This window comes from Manacus vitellinus, unplaced genomic scaffold, assembly GCF_001715985.3.
Source record: "Manacus vitellinus isolate BGI_N305 unplaced genomic scaffold, ASM171598v3 scaffold_32_pilon, whole genome shotgun sequence".
In the NCBI taxonomy this organism is placed as follows: Eukaryota; Metazoa; Chordata; class Aves; order Passeriformes; family Pipridae; genus Manacus; species Manacus vitellinus.
Window position 1 is genome coordinate 7,431,847 of NW_021940460.1, and position 15,485 is coordinate 7,447,331.

At 41.5% G+C, this 15,485-nt stretch overlaps 1 protein-coding gene across 1 annotated transcript; it reads left to right on the top strand.

Annotated features, from left to right (window-relative positions):
- The first annotated feature begins 385 nt into the window (after positions 1–385).
- NSRP1 (nuclear speckle splicing regulatory protein 1) lies at positions 386–15,125 on the top strand. Its single transcript, XM_018076812.2, has 7 exons — positions 386–413; positions 1,420–1,507; positions 9,339–9,395; positions 9,546–9,677; positions 10,633–10,840; positions 11,431–11,539; positions 13,491–15,125. The coding sequence occupies exons 1-7, from the start codon at positions 394–396 to the stop codon at positions 14,527–14,529; spliced, it is 1,653 nt and encodes a 550-aa protein (XP_017932301.1). The 5' UTR covers positions 386–393; the 3' UTR covers positions 14,530–15,125.
- Positions 15,126–15,485: the final 360 nt, after the last annotated feature.

The following is a 15,485-nucleotide window of genomic DNA, read 5'->3' on the forward strand; positions in this document are numbered from 1 at the left end:
GGGGCTTTTCCCTTCGAGGACCTTTTCCCTTCAAGGGCTTCGCTCCATCAGGGGCTTTCCCCCCTCAGGGACGTTTCTCGCCTCAGGGCTTTCCGCCGCACTGCCCCGGAGAGGCGCCCCCTGCTCCCCATCAGGGCGTCGCGCGGCCCGCGACGAGCCCTCTTCACTATCGAGCAACTTTTCGCCCCACCAGCCCGGGCCGCTGAAAAAAAAAATCGCCCCGGCCGCCTCTCAGCCCCTCCACCCGCTCTCCGCTCTCCTCCTGGGAGCGGACGGCGCGCGTGCTGCCGTGGGGGCCCCGGTGACGGGCGGAGAAAAGTATGTGGGGGGACGTCGGCCGAGAAGAATCTGCGGCCGCGGAAGCATGGCGCTGCGCACCGGGCGCCGGGCAAGATGGCGGCGCTGGGGAAGCAGTGAGTGCCGAGGGGGAAAGGGGGGGGGCCCCGCCAGGGGGTTTTTGGGGCCGGTGCTGAGGGTGGGGACGAGCTCTGGCACAACTCCCCCGTCACGGGTGTCCGCGGCATAGCCCCGCTGTGTTGGCCTGAATTTAAACCTGTGTTTATTAAAAGCAAACGAACCCCAAACAGCGGGCAGGCGCTTGAGGCAGCGGCGGTGTTGCCCGGAGGTGTTTCGTACTCTTAGGGAAGGGAATTTCCTCCGTTTTCCCTCACACAGAGCCGCGCTTCCCACCCCCGAGCGCCGGCCCCGGGGGCAGCCGGGTCGGAGGGAGCTGAGGGGAGGGTTCAGGGCGGTCACAGCGGTGGGGTTGTACCCCCCCATGGTGCGATGCTCCAGCTCAGAGATACACTCTGACCAACCATTCACTCAGTGATGGACTCAGGGAAAGGCAGGCGGGGGAGAAATTCCTTATTTAGAGGTTGCTCAGTACGAAAAGGAGGTATTTTTAACAGAAGTGGGCCGTGTCTGCGGAAGAGTTGTCTACATGTGGTTAATCAGTCTCTGCGTGACATAAGCAGACTGTAAGTCTTATCCTTTGGCCTTTGTAAACCTGAGGTTTACATCGCCAGCAAAACAGGTGAACTTCTTGTTGCACTGCAAACGTAGCTACACAACACTGTGGTGTAGGTTAAGGCTAAATCCCTTCAGGTTAAACAGTCATTTCTTACTTCTCTGAGGGAGAAAAGAAAACCCCGTGGAGAATTCTGGGCAAGAGGGGTTTGTGCCTAATTTAGGACACAAATTTACATCCAGAAGCTTTACATGGAAGAAGATAGCAATAGCTCTGGGATTATCTGACAGGTGTGTGTCAGGGCCGAGTACTCTGCTGGCTCACATCTAACTTTGATGCATTATATTGACACTGAGCTTTTGCTTCTGAAATGGTGAGTGGCAGATTTTTGCTTCGGAACATGCCACGTGTTTTGTTGTAAGTAACTTTTTTTTTTTTCTTTTCTCTAGATATGGGCTTATTATGCCAAAAAAATTGCCCCAGAAAAATCTCGTTTCAAAGAAGCTCTCGGTGTTTGCAGATGAGTCAGATGAAGAGGTCAGTTCAACAATTTTCTTCTGAAATTTTGCCCTGTATTTTGCAAATTGTTTGTGTCCAGTTCTTAATGCCTGCATCAGGTTATGGCAGTGTCACTAGGATTTGTGTCATCATTTTGGATTTGGGTGTGAAACATGATCTGTGTTGTCTTTAGTGTGAGTTACATGGAATTGATGAGTTGATTGTCACTCTCTGTAAACTTGTTCAAAAATTCAGCACGTGTGGCAACCTGTTGGCAGGAGTTAATTGTAGCTTGTAATAAGATTTGTTGGATGTCACTGGTGAATACATTTGGAAATAGAAAGACCAATCAACAGGTCTTCCCCAGTTATTAATCTAAAGTGTGGTAATTAAGTGTATTTTACCCTTTAAGGATATTATTAACTGTATTTTATCCTTTAGCTCATTCCACCCAAATTTGGTATAACTGGTTTATCATGTTCACACTCACTGTGAACAAAAGCAAGGCTGTACAACCCAAAAGTTTTAAAGCAAAAGGAGATGTGTGATATTACACGATAGTGTTCTTTTCTATAATCTTTAAGTATTACCTTCAAAATAGTCGCTCCCTACCTGCCCCAGTAGAGGGCGGTGTGTGCTGTAAATCCTACCTGGATATGCCTCTGGGAACACGGGAATCATCCAGGAAGGGGCTGTGGAATGAGCTGGTCTGGGGCCCTTAGGAAACCCATCTGCTAAAACAGAATTTGTGAAGGATTCGAAGCCAGTAGCTTCGTAGTTTGCAGGTAAGAAATAGAAACTCTGGATTGTGCAGTTAACTCTCCACATGGATGGAGCCCTCTGAACGTAATGTTACAATTTTCTGGGCTTTATCAATCTGGAATTACTTGTGGTAATTTAGTCATGATGTCATTATGTACATACTTAGGGGTTTTTTTCCACAAAACCCAGAAAATAAATTTTACCTATACCTATAGTCTAGAATTTTAACATTTAAGAAGTTGAGCTTTTGTATAATTTGAACTTTAGAAACAGAACCTGTGTTACAAAGATGTTCTTATTTTCCTAGAGCTTTGCTCCGTGCTCATTCTTTTGTGTGGTTGAAAAAAACAAGGCTAATAAAGCTTCAAATAATTTTGGTCAGTTTTTGACTCATGAAATATTTGTTTTTTAAAATCTTTTTTAATAAACTAGCAGTTGTATTTTTTATGTCAAAGCCTGAATCTAGCAATTCCCAGCCTTTTTCCATCACAGCATCCAGAGTGTTGCTGTGGAAGGTGTCTGAGCTCCCATTACACAGGGCATGAAAGGGCTTAGGGCCTTTCTGGTGATACCCACTCAACCCTCAGCATGAAAGTGCCTCAGTGCAGCTCACAGTGAGCAGAGACAACAGGGATGTGTTTAAATCCCATCTCCTCCCTCACTTAGCTGTGGTCCTCAGAGGTGCATCCCTTCCCCTGAGCTCCCAGCTGGCTCTGTGGCTCTGGAGGCTTTCCTTTAACTGCAGCTAATGGAGATGGCAGTGGATCCTGTCTCCTCAGTGGCAGGAGCACTTTCCCTGTCAGTTGGGATTTGGTGTCTTTCTCTACATTAAGGATCTGACCCCACATTTTCCAGATTCCAGGAATAAGCTGGATTTAATCTGTTGTCATTAAACATTACACAGTTGGAGTGGGAACCTTCCCGAGTAGGGGACTGTCTTGTATTCTTTCATTTTCTCTCAGTATCTAAATATTAAAGCAAAAAGAATGAATGCTAATAATTCTAGTAAAAATAGTGTATGATGCTGTTTGCCAACTTTTAGCTTAACAGCTCAAGTATCCTCCCTCTCAGAAAGGCTGACAGATTCACTGCCAGAGTCTTTATAAGACTCTTAAAAGTTGTCATGCTCAGTATGGTACATACCCAGCAAAAAGTAATAATCTCATAACTGCCTTTATCAAAGAAGATTGTTTTTTTTAGAAAAAAGCAACATTACTTTATTAGTTCTGTAATAATTTCAGAGCTTTTCCAGATAAGGAGCAGCATTTGGGAGGGGTTTCATTTCCTGTCTGCTACCTTATCAGTCAGAACTACATCTCAAATGTCTGGAGATCATGTATTTTTAACTGAACTCTAATAAAGTTTGTGCTGGGGAATCTGCACACCTGACTTGGTCTGTGATTATATATTAGATACCAAACTTTTGCTCCCTTTTTTTTTTTAATGTTACTATGCATATTTCATTAAGATTTTGCCTGTATCCTTGCTGAAGGAATTAGGATTCTTTTTCCCCCTGTAGCTAAGTACATTAATGGGTGTTAGTTGCTAATGAAGATGATCTTTGGTTTAGTTCATATGAAACAGAATATCTAGGGTGGAAATTTTCTTGAAATGCAATGTTGACTGGGAAAAAGTAAACCAGATGGTTACAGTCCCTTGTAGCCAATACAGTTCTGAATTATTTGTCTTCATAATGAGGAGTTGTTGAGGAAAAGGTTGTTGCCCCCAGGAAAGCCTGTTGTAGAGAGTAGATGCTATAACAACAAACTATAATATAGAAATGAGTTTCCATTCTGACTTACTGTTATTTGTGATCTATTCATTTTCTCCAAAGAGATTATTCCCTTATTCATGCATTGTGTTTTCAGAGGTGGCTTGTCAGTATTCCCAGTGTTCATTGTTCTGTTTTACCTTTGGAGTTTAGTTGAAATTATCTCTGTGGTACAGCAGATAAAATTTCTGTTCCTTGATTGTATCAGAATTACCCAGCATATTCCTGTACCTTACCAGCCTTTCAAAACTGATTTGTTCCTGCAGATTGAAAAGCATTGCTCAAAAAATAACTGCACATAGACCTCAGTAGGTGCTAAATTCAGGAAAAAGATCATGGAGTCAGTGTGGATAGTTCTGTGAATGTATAGCTGGATTTGGTGGGTTTTTTAGTGACCATATAAAAGATAAATGAAGTATTTAAGCAGGCAGAAGCTGAAAATAAGCAGAAATTGTGGACTCAGATTTTTGGGTTTGCTTACAGATCCTCCCATTCCCTTTGCAGTTTTGCAAAGGAACAGTATGACTGAAAAAAGGATTCTCTAAGTTGTAAGGATTGGTGCTGACCAGAGTTTATGCAACAGTTCCAGGCACAGTAAGACTAAGTAGACTAAAGAGTTTTCTGAGGAGGAGGAAGTGGACAGGAGTAACTCAAGAGGATGTATGGAGAATGAAGAATGGTTCAGAGGAACTGAGGTGATGTTGCCATTTCTCATAATATGAACAAGAGGTTATATTATAGAATTACCAAGTAACTGGTGGCTGGTTTAATCTAAACAAGAGGAAGTTGGGGATTCTTCTGTACACAGTGTGGAACTCCTTGCCACAGGATATTGTGGCATGGCCAAAAATATATATGGATTTAAAAATGGATTAGTCAAATTAAGGGATGCTCTTGGTGTCAAACAATGGACCAGATGCATCCTCAAGTTCAGGAAGTCCCTCATCTCCTGGTTTCTGGAAGCTAGGAGGGAGTTCCAAGGAAAGCTAATTCTGTGTATGTGACTTGTTTTTCATGTTCATTCCCTTAATCTTCTGGTAGTAGTTCTGACTTGTGTGTGAATTGAGAGGAATCTGTTGCCTGATGTGATTTTTATTTTTTTCCTCATGAAGACTGGAGTCTCCTGTGCATTGAGGGAATATCCATGTGCAGGCTGTAGTTGGATAGTACAGATCCCTGTGAGGGCAAGCATTAAGGATTCCCTCCTAAATACATATACATGAGGGTGTAAGTAGCTCATTTTGGTACCAAAGTGTCACGACCCCAATGATCTCAGAGCCTGAGATGTGAGAAGGATGAAGTGAGCGGAGCCAGATCTCAGCCTGGCAGAGATGTGGCCACGTGGGGCACATGCAGGTGGCTGCACTTGAGTTCCCTGAGCTCCCTGTATGGTCAGCAAAGATGCAGATACTTCTGAGGCACAACTTGCCTCATTCTAAAGTAGACACCTAAAATCAGTGTGATGAATTTTTCTCTCAAAGTGCCTATTTCTCGGTCTTTACCAGTGCAGTGTTCTGGGATGAGTAGCTCAGTTTAGATGTAAGCTTTGTTTTTTGTGAACTGGCTGATTGTCTGGGCTTCTTTCACTGCAAATTATCTTGTTGTTCCCGTTTGGTCAAATCTTTTTCTGTGCATTCAGTTGAAACTGGATGGTTGTAGTGAGAGATTAAAATCAAACTGCATGTAGTCTAGCTGACATCACTGAAGCATTTCATTTCTCTTTAAAATGGATTTCACTTTAAACAAAGGTAATTTATTTTACGTGTCTACTGCAAAGCAGCACGTGGAGAATTCAAAAGGGCAGTGTTAAAGGGCAAAGCCTCCTTATGGATCTTTCATAACATGTTATATTACAGCAGAAGCATCTTCTGGCTTTAAAAAAGGAGTGGAGTGATGTCTTATGTTGTCTATCAATAAGTACCATGCCTGGGGTTTTGAAGCAACCAGAAATGCTTTTCCTTAGGAGGCAGGTTAGGCAGCTAATAGGAGATATTCCATTAATAATAGCTATTATGTTAGAATTTGTTGGTCTCATACTTCTTGTGGCAGTCAGTGGGGAAAAACAAATGAGACACCTCGCATGCACTTTGAGAGCATCTCTTAAAATAGTTGTGAGAGTTTTTACAAGGCATCCTCAGCTTTAGATTTAAGGATGTAGCTTCCTAGAAACCACCAGTTTGAATGTCTGTTCTTCTTTGGTCGTTTGGGAGCAACGTAAAGAAAGTATTTTAAGAAAAAATTTACAAGGAGTGTTTGCCTTTGGGATAAAAATAAGAAGGTAGCACAAGCACTAAAACTGAAACAAGCTATAGACACCCGGAGGAGATAAGAAATGGAGAGAACAATGGGAAGTGTTAGCAGATTGGGGGAATTTATTGCCTTTTTTTTTTTTAATAACCTTTTCAGTTGTGTACAAGCTGTCTCCCATGGTCTCAGGGCAGTGAGAGCCTCATTTCTAAGAGTCCCTTGCTTTGCATGGATTCTGTGTTGTTTCACAGGATAGGGTTAAAACATTTTCTCCTTCCATAAAATACTGAACTATAAGCTTTGTGCTTCAGAAGAATAGCTTGGCTACAGGGAAAGAGAAGGTATGAGGCAGATTGCTGAGCTTGTAGGACCTTTAATAAACGGGCAGTTGATAAGTAAAAACAATACAAAGGGACGGGAAGTTCTCATCTGTCAGAGCTCACAGCATGACAGGAAATTGTCCCCCATAAACCACTGGGGAAGGTGTTTGTCTTCTGTACACTCACTGCCACTCCAGACAAATGGCAGATGGACTCCTTCACCATCATATGTCCAGGAGTGAGGATTATAGATTGCTTTTGTGTTTGTGCAGTCTTTGGATCAATGCATTTATTTCATGTAGGCAGACAAGGAAAACATTCTAAGCTGTGTTTCAGATATTTTGGTGGAATAAAGCTTATTCTGTAAATACAGCTGCAGAATCTGGTTTGTGTTTTACTGAGCCCCTGCTTTCTGGACTAGCACAGGGGAGATCCTTTGTTGTTGTACTTTTCTGTTAAACTAGTATAAGAGTTTTCCATAAAGGAAACCTTCAGTGATGACCCTCAATGTGTCAAGCAAAGGACCATTTTCTTTCCCAAGAGCCAAGTCTTCTGGAAGTCAAGTTCCTCTGTGTAAAGCTGTTATGTGTTCTATGCCAATTTAAAATGGGTCTTTATAGTTTATACTGACTCATTTATGGCATTTTCAAAAGAAAGTATATGTCATAAAATCGAGTACATTATTGTAAACTATTTCTCAACGTCAGTTTTTCAGTTTAAAAGCCAGATGTAAATACTGAATGAGCAAAGCCAGGATTCCTATAGGTTGTTTTAAACTAAATAATCCACTATCTACTTCCCCCAGTCAGCCAATCAACTGGCTACATAAATAAATAAGAGACTATATCCAGTTCTAGTCCAAACAATCAGCAAGCTGCAGCAGGCAGGGTGTAGTCCCCGAGACCACAGAGGACTTTGTGTGTTCATCATGTTTGCTGAGCTCGGATTCCTAAAGCCTGAGTGTGCCCTGCTTCCTTACCTGGTTACCTGGTAAGGGAGAGGGAAGGAGAAGCTGCTGTCTGATGATGAGCACAGAATCAGTGCAGGGTTTTTCTTCCAGGCAAGTGCACATCATGCTTTCCCTTTAGCACTGTAGTTTAACCCCAAGGTTTAACGTTTTGAAAGCAGACATGGAATTTATCTAAGTTTGCAGGTGGGAGCTAAAGCACCAGGAAAGTGGGAGTATGTGCCCTTCCAAATTCCTGTTTTTACTGGTCTGAGTCCTTTGCTTTGAGGGAGCTAGGAAGGAATATTTTGAATATTCTGTGTCTCAGGTTTCTCTGACTGTAGTATTCCTTATAAATGTCAGTACTAGTGTGTTTATGGGAGGTGAGCACAGGTCCAGAGTGCAGTAAATGCTATTGTGTGATGCCTTATGTACCTCTCCAAATATTGAGTGTTGTCTTAGCACCTTCTCTTGCTGAATTTAGAATTACTTGGTACTCTTCTGAGATACTGCCTTTCTGAAGGTAGTATCTCAGAAGTTTACAAGTCTTTTTATTATTCATGGTTTGCACAGCAGAATAAAAATCTGTTAGAGGTGATCTCTGTCTGTACCTGTTGCTTAGTCCCATCCTGGGTGGGTGACAGGTCCCAAAGGTACGGCGTTCCTGTGGTCTTTGTTAAAATGCCAGCTGGGTAAAGGCACAGATAGAGGTGAGAATGTGTGATTTTAGTCTTCCCCAGAGTTGAGGGGGAACTGTTGGCTCAGCACAGGGCCAGGGTCTGCTCTGCCCACCTGCCAAATCAGCAGGGACCTCTGTGAGGGGCCACAGAGAGAGTGCACAGAGTCATGTATAATGGACCTCCATCCTGGCACCACTCATTGCCTGTTCTGAAATCACCCAGTGAAAAGAGGATTTGTGCTGTTTACAGTCTGTCCTGTAGGGAATTGTGGAAAAGCACTTGGTGTTTTTCCTTCTTGAGAGATCTGTTAAAATGTTAATAGGATAAGAAAGAGGGGTCACAACATGTTATTATTTTATTTTAAGCAGCAAATGAATTCAAAAGCCTTCTTGTTCAGGGGATCTGTTTGAATTTAGATGGTGCTAATTCTGATTGATTTCAGAAGATCTTAATCCCTGCTGCCAAACTCTCTGCCAGTTGGTTTTCATTTTTTAATTTTATTAAGAGCAAATTACAGAATCTCTTTGTCTTTTTAAAATGTGATACAGAGCATGTGTTAGTCAAAGTTGCAAAACTTGGGGAGCTGCCAGAATGCAAAAGGATTTTCCCTTCCTATTTCTGCTCTTTAAGATTAAGAGATATTTAATTACATAAACAAGTACAAGTACAACTCCTGTCATTACAGTGGATCTCTTTAATAAACACCGTTATCTGTTGGTTGAGAAAAGATAGATATTTAGTTAGTTCAAGACTAATTAAAAGAAAAAACTAAATAAAATGCAAAGTTTTTATTTAGAAGACTATGATTAGGAAACATTTTCAGTAAGGATCTGTTTCTTCTTAGGGAAGATTAGCTTTGCTATTTTCTAGCATGTGAATCTTGAGAAATTAAATAGTAACATTTGAAGGACATGCTGTTCAGCACTGTTCTTATTTCTGAAAATACAGGGCTAATGATACAGCTCAAACTTGAAATAAATACCAAATCTTTTAGGATATTTGGTTTTTACAGAAAATACTATTGAAGTGAGAGACTGACTTATGTAATTGGACTATTTTATAGTTGTTTGTTAGAATGGTAGAAAAATAATATTAGCTGTGTCAGTGTAATGAATTCTGTTTCTGCAATGCTTCCTTCTCACAGCCATCTGTTGGGGAAAGTCTTCAGAAAGAAGCACTGAAAAAGCAAGCAATGAAACAGGTAAGGGACTGTTTTTCATTTACTCTCTGGGTACCTTTATGCTATAGATCTGTTTAAGTTACAATATAGGAAAGAAATATTTGAAAATAGCAAAGATTTCATTATTGTTTTTTGATATCTTTTCTTCTCCTCCCCTGTTTCTTCTTTTAGACTAAATTGGAGATTCAGAAGGCTTTGGAGGAAGATGCTACAGTGTATGAATATGACAGTATTTATGATGAAATGCAGCAGAAGAAGAAAGAAAGTAGTGCCAAAATGTTATCTGGACAAGAGGACAAAAAGGTCAATACCTGGCAATGTGTGCCAACTGTCTTACCTCTGTCTGCTTGGAACAACCATGGTTGGTTAACTTGTAAGCTTTGCCACAAGCATTTCCTTTAAATTTCATATAAGATTGGACTCAAATGCTGTTACACAAGGCAAGAATTTGCAAGAATCTTGGCAAAGCTGTTAATTCATCAGGTGCTTCAGTCCCAGGCTGGGATGTTCTCGAGGCCAGGAGACCACACGTTTCCCACCCAGTTTCTGGTGTATTTGGGGTGTATCTTTCTGGGTGTTTCTGAAGAGAATGTTACAGTGGGATAACAGGATTAGGGGCAATGGGCCCTGCACAACAACACTGCTGGTGATAAAGACTTCTGTTTCTAAGCCAGTGGATATAAATTGTCCCTCCTCCTCCATCAGTGAGCTACTGGAGGACTGTCAGAAGACTGAAGTGATTGACTTCCACTGGTGAAATGTGAACCCATTTGCACAGCCCAGTGCCTTGTTTCAAAGCACTGCTGAATTAGCCTGACAAATTATATTTTCATTGTTACTTATTCTTTTTCATTTGAAAGCTCTTGTCAGGTTCTGTGGGTAAAAAAAGGAAGCTTCCCACTCCTTTACAGCAATAGAAAGGCGAGACTGTTACAGAACAGAAGACAGAGGGATGAGAAATTGAAAAACATTTAATTTAATTTAGAGTAAAAATCTTCCTAGTCAAAGATGGGATGACTGTTTTGGTTGAATACAGCAACCTCTTTTGTTCCTGGGAAGCATGCCATGTTAGGGATCTAGAAGGGAATGACAGTTTAGTTTGGATAGCTGTCCAACAGGGTGAGAACACGTTAGACTTGCTTTGGTCCATTTTCTTCCATTACCAACTTTCTCCAACATCTCCATCGATCCCAATTTGTGTTTTCTCAGCCACTTCAATTGCTTCTCAGCACAGTAACTTTTTTCCCTTCTGTTTTAGCCCAGGTACATCCATAATATCCTCAAAGCAGCCGAGATTAGAAAGAAGGAACAAGAAAAAAGAATGGAAAGAAAAATTCAGAAAGAGCGTGAAATGGAAGGAGAAGAGTTTGCACACAAAGAGGCTTTTGTGACTTCAGCCTATAAGAAGAAGCTGCAAGAAAGGGCTGAGGAGGAGGAAAGAGAAAGAAGACAGTCAGCTCTTGAGGGTGAGAGTCACACTGAAATAATTGTCCTTAAAAAAAAGTATGACCTTGGGCATGATTTACAACATTGTCATCTGGTCTCTTTCTGAGGCTTGAGATAAATAAAATCAAAGAGGACCAGATTAGCAGATCCTGAATCAGATCCTAGTTGGTCTCTTATATTCCTCTGTAGAGGTTACAAAAGGAACAGAGGAAGCTCCTCTGTTTGTGTGTCAGTACTATTTAGGTTGATACTTTTTATTTTTGAGGGAGGGTCAGTTGTTGAAGGAAGACTCGTAAGCCTGGGGTACAGTGATGTTTACAGTCCTTACCTCAGGCATTCCATGCAGTGTCCCAGGAGTGGATGTAAAGCACAGGATATAAGATCATAACATAAATTGGGTTGGAGTGGACCTCTGAAGGTCATCTGTTCAATCTCCTGCTCAAAGCATGGTCTGCTGAGAGGTCAGATCAGGTTACTCTGAGCTTTTTCCACTTTGGACTTGAAAACCTCCAGGATGGAGATTGCAGTCTCGGTGGTTTCTACCAATTGTGAGTTGTGTGTGATGAGTATTTGTGGCACAGTAAATCCAACCTTCCTTCCTTTCTCTCAGCATACCTGGATGTGACCAAACAGAGGGATCTCAGTGGATTTTACAGACACCTTTTAAACCAGAGGGTAGGGGAAGAAGAAATGCCTAAATGCAGCTTCCGTGAAGCCAGGTAGGATGTGATTCCAACAGGCTTTTGGATATTAAAACCAGCATCTGGCTGTTTGGGATTCCAGACTCACTGGAGAGTTAGACAGAGAGCACTAAAACACTTGGTAGGTTAAGCTGGTTATTTCGTACACGTGATTAACTGCATTATTTGGTAAAATGATGGTCAGTGATACAGAAATGAAACAAGCAGGAGAGGGATGCTGTTTAAAAAGTATCAGTAGGACAGTCATGCTTGTAATACTGCTTGGTATTTTTCTAACCTACATGTAATTTGGCTTATATAAAATTTATCAAATCTGTGTTAAGTTAGACATTTTGAATCATGAGGGAGACAAAAGGTAAATAATGAGCAGAGAGGTAAGTCATAGGAAATGATGTTGGGCTATGAATTTCCTGAAAAGAATGTGAGTCTCTAACTTTGTACTTATTCCACATCTACAATTTCATATAAAATTGAGTGATGATGCTTTGGTAAAAGGAAATTAATCAAATATATAGGAAATCCAGTGGGAATATTTTAAAATCTTAATATATGCACATTCCAAAGCAAAGTAATAAGATGAGACTGAATTATTTAGATAGTTGAGGTGCTGAACTTCTGCCCTGTGGATAAATGTGATGAAGGGACCATGTTTCTGGTGTGCAACAACTGATCATTTGAAACAATTAACTCAGGTTAAACTTCACTTAATACAGGCCTTAAGCATGAATGTCACTAGTTAAATGCTTGCCATTACAAGGAAAATACAGCTTTCACTAAGAGATCATCTGGATCTGAGATTGGGTTATTAGGAAGTAAATTCTTAGCTTAAATAAAGAATATGATCACTGAAGTTACTCAGCCACCTGAAATAAGGAAATTCTCCATTATGTCTTCAGTATGGTGTGGTTTTGTTCTGCATAGAGATCATTTGAAATGGTGCTTTCTAAGTCTTGCAAATTAAGGAAATGTTCCTTTTGTGGCACATAAAATTAATTTTGGGGGGGAAACAAGTAGTACTGCAGATGGTGCTCCCAGCAGAGCTTTCAGATGAGCTCAGGTGTGTATTTTAACTTTGGTTTTACTTACGGTGGCACACCAGGACACAGAGAAAAAACAGCTCCATTTTTAGATCTCAGAATTGTGCCTCAAGTGATTCACCTTTGACTTGTGAGTTTAATTAATGGGATTACTAAATAAATTACCAAGCTTTTCAGCATATTTTTTAGTCATTGTTCATAGACTATCCATGCTTTCAAGCATGCAGCAAACATTCAAACTAAGGAGCTGGTGTGCTGATTCATGAGAGTCACCACAGGCTGTTCCTGGAGCTGTGTGATTAAAAAGAAGAGACATGTGGCTCCTGTGAGTAACATGTATTTCCTCATCAGCCAGAAGAGAATGACAAAGCAGAACCTTTCTGCTCTACTGCCCAATTTAGTCCTCCAGGGGTCAGCTTTTTGCATTTAAGAATCTTTGAGCTGTTAAAAGATACTAACTTCTATCTAGCCACGAGTGAGAGCTTCAGAAATACTGGATTAAAAAAATCCCTACTGCTAATGGAAACCATGTTCCTACCTCAGTCAACAAAACATGCAGTCTGCTGCTTCTCTGGATAATTATTTGACATGAATAGAGGAATAAGCACATAGGGAAACCTGTAACTTCCCATCAGGCTTACACAGGAATACAAATGGATGTCTTTTTCCTTAGATGGAGCCTGCAGATACTTAACCAAAGTCATTCTTTTAGATAAATTCATCAGCTCACATTCACCAATGAACCAGATAAAGATACTTAGCAGAAATCCTTTGTGCTGGAGTCCTGGAACCTGAGCCACAGACAGATTTGCTTTCTTAGACTTTTCAGCAGCATCTTTTGCTTAAGTCCTGACCAGAAGTCACTTTGTAGAAAAGTCCAAGATTTCAGGCTTTTTAATGTTGTTTTTCTTTTCTAACATAAAAAAATGTAGGATAAAGGAAGAAAAACCTGACAGTCAGGATGAATCCACCGAAAGGAACAAATGCCCGTCTGAGAGACAAAAAGTGAAACCCTCTGTCAAGAAAGAGAGTAATCCAGATGCTGATACCGACTTAGGAACTGACAGCAGTGATGATGACAAGAGACACAAACACAGCAAAGTAGATTTGAAAAAGAAGAAAAGGAGAGAGAGCTCGGTGAGCAGTGAAGAGGAGGCCAAACATCACAAGAGCCAGAGGCATTCCAGGTCACCAAGTTCATCCAGTGTGGAGGAGGAGCCACGCACCAAAGCCCAAACAAGTCACCTGGCAAAGAGGGGGGAGAGCAGACCAAGCAGAAGGGGGAATGATGAACTGTACAGGGAAAAGGATTATGAGAGAAGTAGGACCCACGAAAAGGATCACCAAAGGGAAAGGGAAGAGCGACACAGGCACGGGGATCACACGAGTAAGGATCACTACAGAAGGAGGGAAGAGCAAGATGATAAACAAAGGGGGAAGGAAAGAAAGGAGAGGGAGGGACATGGCAGAGAAAGAGGAGAGAGGAGGGCAAAGGAGAGGGAGGAGAAGGGGTCAGAGAAGGAGCGAGAGAAAGAAAGAAGAAATGATAAAGACAGATATAATGACAGAGAGAAGGAGAGAGGAGAGAAATACAGAGAAAAGGAAGATCATGCAAAGGAGAGGAGAGACAAGTATGGTAGTGATGAAAAGAAATACAGAGAGAGGAGGGAAAGTACTCCTCCATCTCTAGAAAAAGATGGAGAGACTGATCTGGAAAAAGAGAGAAAGGGAAAAGACAGACAGGATGAGAAGGGCAGCTCCAGCTCTGGGATTTTGTCTGAACAGAAACGTAAAGCTGGAGAAGAAGGGGAGAAAGAGGAGAAAGAGCAAGCACAGAAACCTCCTGAGGGCATGAGCAAATTTGCCAAACGGAGCAACGAGGAGACAGTGATGTCAGCACGGGACCGGTACCTGGCACGGCAGATGGCACGTGTCACCAGCAAGCCCTACATCGAGAAGGAGGAGGATTAATGTCCCTCTGGTGGACAAAGACACCTGGGCTGTCAACCAAAAGGAAAAGCCACCTCTGTGTGGACTCTTGTACAGAAGTAAAAGGGTATCCCAGCTATTTATTCCTGGTTTTCCTTTGAGAAATTGTCCCTGAATAGAACAACTTCTGGAATGGATTACTGGGTCACTTGATACACCCTTAGTCTGTTTATACAGCTGGAATATTAAATGTGGCTAATTCTGTACACCTTACCCTTCAGTCCTTGGTACTTAAAGATTTTGGACCAGGGAGTGTTAAACATGAGGTGAGAAAACATCCCCCTGGCAGCCCCTGCTCCTTCCACCAGCTGAGACTGAGCTCTGCTGAAACAAAGGTGCTCTCAGCCCTCAGCAGGAGTCATTGTTGCCACATGATGGTCACAAAAATGGGAAGCAAACCTGTAAAAGTGTGGGGGGAAAAGCAAGAAAAACAGCCTGAGTAATAATCTAGGAGATTTCTGTATGTAGTGTGGTTTTGTAAGCTAAATTGATACATGAATTTTGTATTTATGTGTGGGCTTTAGTTTGGGAGCCTGATGTACAGAAACAATAAAGTGTAAGATATGTGTTGGGTCTAACGTGTGGGTCTTTTTTAATGTGTGAGTTATTTCACCACATCTTTTTTTGCATGAAATAAGGTCTGTGAGTCTTTTTTCATGTATTATGGCTGTATCTGCTTGTTCTGCTGGAAGTGATGTTACAGATTTATCAATCTTCTGTTCAAAGGTTCAGAATTGAGCATAAAGTTACTTCCAAACCTGGTAAGCAGGATATCTGACAGTGGCTTTAGCTTTTAGAATATATTTTCAGCACTTTCCACAAAGGTTTCTTTTGCTTTGTTTTGTAGTAAAATTATCACTTTCATGCTGGAGTGAGGTGAACTTCCGTAAAAAGGTTTGGAGATGGGTGTTTCCCTAATAATTTGCTCAGCTAACTTA

Excerpts from the sequence above, each read along its gene's own strand:
- NSRP1 (XM_018076812.2), top strand. The coding sequence starts at position 394 with ATGGCGGCGCTGGGGAAGCA. Across the intron at positions 10,841-11,430 it reads AAGACAGTCAGCTCTTGAGG|CATACCTGGATGTGACCAAA; the intron begins GTGAGAGTCACA and ends CCTTTCTCTCAG. Across the intron at positions 11,540-13,490 it reads TGCAGCTTCCGTGAAGCCAG|GATAAAGGAAGAAAAACCTG; the intron begins GTAGGATGTGAT and ends AAAAAAATGTAG.